The sequence below is a fragment of the Lygodium microphyllum genome, chromosome 4 (assembly GCF_053477565.2).
Source record: "Lygodium microphyllum isolate KBCC chromosome 4, Lygodium_microphyllum_v1.1.10, whole genome shotgun sequence".
NCBI lineage: Eukaryota > Viridiplantae > Streptophyta > Polypodiopsida > Schizaeales > Lygodiaceae > Lygodium > Lygodium microphyllum.
This window is the reverse complement of record NC_141138.1, coordinates 33,380,302-33,386,301: the sequence shown is the minus strand read 5'-3', so window position 1 is coordinate 33,386,301 and position 6,000 is coordinate 33,380,302. Positions and strand designations below refer to the sequence as shown.

General features: G+C 39.5%; 1 protein-coding gene across 2 annotated transcripts in view; it reads right to left on the bottom strand.

The window, feature by feature from the left end:
• Positions 1-3,151: 3,151 nt before the first annotated feature.
• LOC148036932 (pseudouridine synthase and archaeosine transglycosylase (PUA) domain-containing protein) overlaps positions 3,152-6,000 on the bottom strand; it is a 129,885-nt gene continuing 127,036 nt past the window's right edge. The window contains exons 6-8 of one of the 2 annotated variants that reach the window (XM_087675857.1): positions 3,764-3,831; positions 3,518-3,581; positions 3,152-3,347 (exon numbers count right to left, since the gene is read on the bottom strand). In XM_087675857.1, the coding sequence (XP_087531983.1) occupies positions 3,330-3,347; positions 3,518-3,581; positions 3,764-3,831 (150 nt within the window). In that variant the 3' untranslated portion in view covers positions 3,152-3,329. Of the gene's footprint in view, positions 3,348-3,505; positions 3,582-3,763; positions 3,832-6,000 lie in introns of those variants that run through there. The other variant, XM_087675858.1, reaches the window with a different exon arrangement.

Here is a 6,000-nt window from a genome sequence, read left to right as displayed (position 1 = left end):
CCCCCCTTGCAAATAGGGCAGCATCAAGTAGTCAAAGGAAAGAGGAAATAAAATCTAGTGTACACTTATGTATGCAATGAGTGGTGATATGCATGTCCGCATGTGCATATGCCATGTGCACTATGTAAAAAAGTGAATTCATAGATAGCCAAGGAATTTAATGCACCTCAGTTATTACAAAAACCTCAACAAATCAACCAAGAATATAAAATTAATACGACAATCGATCATGAATGCAACTAGACTACTTGCCTCCCATTAAATTCTCTCTCTCTCTCTCTCTCTCTCTCTCTCTCTCTCTCTCTCTCTCTCTCTCTCTCTCTCTCTCTCTCTCTCTCTCTCTCTCTCTCTCTCTTTGCGAGTAAGGTGGATGTTGGAGAAGCAAGGTTTCGAGCAGCATCTCCCACTCACTTTTTCTTCAATGCATTACAAAACCTCTTGCTAGGTGGATGCAACCAATTGAATTAAATGTTTTGTACAATGTCTAACCAAACCATTACCTCTTATTCAATGACTAATTAAAGGTCTTTGTCTGGCTATGGTTGTGGTGTCTTCAGTCCTTCTTTGGTGTCTTCCTCCCTTTGCATTGGCTCTTCCTCTGTTTCAATTGTTCCTTCTCCCATCAAGTGGTGCTATAGGGTATGGGGGATGTGATGCAGAAGATGTTATGAGAGAAGAAAGGAAAAGAAAAGAGAAGAGGATATAATCAAGAAAATGTCGAGAGTAGTAGGGGGGATGGAGATGCAACATATTTTTATGCTAATGGTGAGGGAGATGCTACAAACAATAGAGATGTTGATGTGAAAACAATATTTATGCTTCTGCAGTTCCTACTAAAGCTGAAGATATTGAAGACTGCTAAAAATGCTGCTACAATTCCCCAAGCCCTACAAAGGATCTTGAAGATGATGTTGATGACAAAGATGATGATGATTGTGATGAGCAACTTGTTTTATCAAAAGGCACAAACTAGACATCTATGACAACAATAGGGCACAACTCCTAAATGATAGAGATGACGATGCTAATTGTTATAATGATGATGATGATGATGATGGTTGTTGGCTATTACTATTATTGGGGAGGATGATGATGATGACTACCTAGAGTGGAATCCCATAGAGCCCACTCATTCTATTAGACATTTATTGTGCACACATACACTAGTACAATAGAGGAATGGTGTTACCAATACTTTTGTGTAGCACTCCCATTTGGGAGCTAACACGATCAAACATAGAGGATAGGATCCAAACTAGAGCAACTAGTGTTTAGCCAATGAGATTTTATGATGGACAAGATCAAATAAGATAGACCATCGATGGTTTTAATTTCCTGCATGATCACAAGCCATCAACACCACACAAAATAGCAGAAGCGAATATTGAAGCCCCACCAATGGTAGCAAATACTCTTCTAAACAATCACCTTGGTATAGAAGTCATGGATACTCCAGATTCAAACTAGTCACCTTGATATTTTGCAAGGAATGTCAATGCGAGTGTTAGTATACCTAGACTTGCATATGGTAACAAATACAAGGCCAACAAATAAACCACCTCCCATCCCTATAGTACAGCTCAAGCTCCACTTTTCTAGAGTTGCACTAGAGTGAGCTCAATAAGATCATTCAGATGGACATCATTCAACTACACACAACTCATGCATGAGTTATATCAACTAAGCCCTTACGGACCAAGATGGCTTCCTACTGATAGCATATTCTCCAATTATCTCCTAGCAACTTTGTTTTCCACCCGAGGTACATGGATACCCACCTTTCTTATGCAACTAGATGTGCTATTAGGCAAATCCACACATCTTCACAATAGCTAAGACTAGAGGTTGGCTGATATGGGGCTGCCCTCTTACTCTTGATGATCGGATTTGCCAACTATGTCAACTAGAGCCAAAGATCCAAGAGCACCACATATGTTATTGTGCCCAACAAGAGAGCTATTCAAAGCACAACATGCATGACATGTCAAACAAAGACTAATTCAAACAATTATGGAGCTCTAAATTCTGCTTTTGGCAATAGATTATATTAACAAGTTAGTGTTCTATGTTCTTTAATCAAATTAACAATGGAAAATCATGCCAATACAATGTTCACACATATTTGATGTAAACTACAAGACCATAAATCCCTTGTACACAAGTAAAATAAGAAGCATTGCGATAGTGTAATTATACAAATTATAGCTTTTGTCAATTTCTTCTATGTATAGCACAATTTTCTTGCACTCAAAAATGAAAATGAGCCCCTTCAATGTGATTAGGAGATGAAAAATCATCCATAAGACACCTATTACAAAAGACATGCATCCTTTTGCTACTTTTAAAAGCATCTTGAGTTGAAAGATGGATGGACGTGACTAGGAACATATCATTGATGAGCTTAGGGATCTAGAATCATGAACAAATTGTTTTTGGAAGGGATCTCTGAGTATTGGAAAACAAATTTGTATCAGTTTGTTGAGTTATACATCGATGAAAGCTTTGATGATCGTGAAGGGTTTGTATAGACAAAAGTAACCTTAGATGCAACGAATACTACCTTTTCTCAATTTCTCCTATGGATAGCAACTGAAAACTGAAAAGGGACCCCTTAGATGTGATTAGAAGAAACAGAACCCATAAGAAGACACCAATTACAAAGACATGAATCTTTCTATTACGTGCTTAACACCAACATAATCTATTACGCAGAGAGAGAGAGAGAGAGAGAGAGCACCTGTTCAAATGCTCAAATTTATGTTCATCAATACTCTCGCATCAATACTCTCGCATTAAGTTCAACAATCACAACAGAAACACCATTACAAAACGCTAGTGCAGTGCTCAATAACTCTGTCCAGAGAGGCAAACTGAATAGACAGACTCGTATCGAATAAGAAAACTTCGAGAAATTTTGAAGAAGAAATGAGAGAGAGAGAGAGAGAGAGAGAGAGTCTCTAAGTACCTCCCCAAATGCTCAAATTTATATTCATCAGCACTCCGCTTGGAGCTCAATCACAATCGAGACACCATTGCAAAACGTTAGTGCACATGCTCAATGGCTGTCCAGAGAATTTCGAGCAAAATTGAAGAACTCAAATGCTTAATTAAGACAACTCGCTTACATTGAATGGGAGAATTTCGAGCAAAATTGAAGAACTCAAATGCTTAATTAAGACAACTCGCTTATGTCTTTGAGTTAGATTACAAAAGGAACTATACTGGAACTTTTAAGGTTAATGCACGCCATGGAAGACATATACACTCTTCTAGCTGGAAATTGCTTTGTTGTGCCAGCCAAGTTAACAGTTCTGGATTTGTCACTCTTGTCAGTTAAGTGATGTAGTCTGCAAAATAAAACGGGCATCATTAGAGGAGCCAAATGATTTAGTGACAAGGCTTGTAAAGAGCACTAATTGCAACAGCACCTTGTAGAATAGCATGTGAGCAAGCATACCATATTTGAACATAGCAACAGACTTCATAACAGCATTCTTGTTCAACCTTAATCCATTACCTTCCATAACCCATCATTGAGATAATGCATATTGTCAACCCCAATGCCTTTATTGATAGACTTTCTGCATTGAGATCAGGAACCTGCTTGATTAGATGCATGAGTTGCAATAAAGATTTTCTGCATTTACATCGTGATTTTTCTGGAGAATAATGCATTTTTACTACAATTACATGAAAAGCAAGAAAACTAACAATTTTCAGTAGATGGAGCTGTTACGATTTAGTAGGAATGTAAATTTCTTACATCTCCTTAGCTGACATTTTTGTGAAACCAATTGCCAGAGCATGTTGTTTGCCTTCTGCCATGATCGCCTGTACATTTCTGAGACAGTAAGGTTCATACTGGAAATATAACACGAGTGACACACAGATATTAAATAACACACACCAGTTTTGCTCTGGAGTTGGGCTTTTTATCCAGAGAGAAGAAAATTCTATCAATGACACCTTGCAGAAACCCTCTTCAGGTGAAAATACATGGTACACAGGAGGCCCTATAAAGAGCAACTACGTGAGTTACTTTTGCTCTCTTCATTACTCCCAACATGTCATCACTGAGGTGTGAAAGAAAAGGATCCCATCAATTTTACACATTATGTATTCTTTCAAATCTAAGCAATTATGTCACATCCAGCTTTGATTTGGACTGAACCTCTTGCCTTCTTCAATTATTCAGGTTCTCTGCCAACTGTTTTCCAAATGATTACCAAAATGATGGTGCATGCAGCCTTATTTCTTTTATATAACTTCTAGATGTACTGAAGTACCCCTCTTGTTACTAATCTCTCTCTCTCTCTCTCTCTCTCTCTCTCTCTCTCTCTCTCTGTGTGTGCTTAATTTATTCAACCTTGTAGTGATACCTAGGATGCCACTCCAAAGAGGGATGATATACCCTTTCTTTGTCAAGTGGGAGTGGATGAAATGACCCATCCGTGAGGTTTGCAGCTCTCTTGCATCCCACCTAAAAGTTTACCTCTCTCTTCATGGATGCAAACATCCTCTCCAACCAAGAAGTCTCGCTTCCAAAAGCATTGGAGAAAAAGTATTGTAGTGCCTTCCTCCAAGAGCTCATAAACTATAGCAACCAAAGGGACAAGGCTTTCACTTCCAATATATGTTGGAAGAGGGAGTCTTTGGTAAAGCCCTTGTTTTGGTGGGAGCCGTTTGGCTATCAATTGCCCCACCTACATAAAGTAGCTAAGCAGATTCTTGAGCAAGTTAGATAATAAAGGCTAGCCTCTAAATGGTTTGATTGGCCTGCTTAATTCTCTTGAATCTTAATTTCAATTGTAAGTTTTAAGTTGTGCACTTTTTCTGATATGCTTTAGGATTGGTCATTGAGGGTCTGTAAAAGAGGACTTGGTCCACCTATTCCCCCATACACACAAAGTTATGTAGCAAGCTTTGCACATAACAATTAGAGTAACTACATGAGGAGAAAGCACTAACCAACCCAATGAAAAGAAGGCAGCCAAAGAGATCCTTAAGACCACTCAACAAGCAGTGAAAGGAACCTTGGAAGAGTGGGCTGCCATCATTAAGAGTCAGCAGCATACAAAGTTAAGAGTGGGCAGCCATCCTTAAGACCACTCAACAAGCAGTGAAAGGAACCTTGGAAGAGTGGGCTGCCATCATTAAGTGGGCTGCCATCATTGAGGGTCTGTAAAAGAGGACTTGGCCCACCTATTCCCCCATACACACAAAGTTATGTAGCAAGCTTTGCACATAACAATTAGAGTAACTACATGAGGAGAAAGCACTAACCAACCCAATGAAAAGAAGGCAGCCAAAGAGATCCTTAAGACCACTCAACAAGCAGTGAAAGGAACCTTGGAAGAGTGGGCTGCCATCATTAAGAGTCAGCAGCAGGAAGAAATGTAAGGCCTGAAGGAAGCCTTAGAGACCCAACAAGCATTGAGCAGACAGGCCATTGAATTGCAAGTACAGCCAACTCAAAAGCAAGCAAAGGGTTTCATGCTTATCACTCGAGTCCAAACCACTATGCAATCTTATGAGCAGCTAGAAAAGGCCTTCAAGGGGCTACAAGAAACCATCAAAAGCTCCTTACTACATAGTATGAAGACCTTGGAGGAAGCGAGAAAGCAGGTGTAGAACAAGAGAACACTTTGTTCAGAAGCTTGTCTCTAATCTCCACTTGTTGACGGAGCAGGAATCCATGACTAGCCACCCCATGTTCATTCACCAAGAATAAAATCAAGGCTACTGTAAAACCAGCAGAAGAGAAGGATATTGAGAGCTTGAAGAAGAGATTCTCCAGAGCAGAAGCAGCTCTCCAATATAACTTTGGCACCATGCTACCGAAAGTAGAATTTGATCGTGCCAAGGGAGATCTAATATGCACATACAAAGATATTAGCTATAGTAACTGGGAGATGATGGGCTTCATCAGTGATGGCCATCACTTTAGGAAAGCCACCGTCATCTAGTATTGGACCACATGTGTCAGAAGGAGGGGAACCA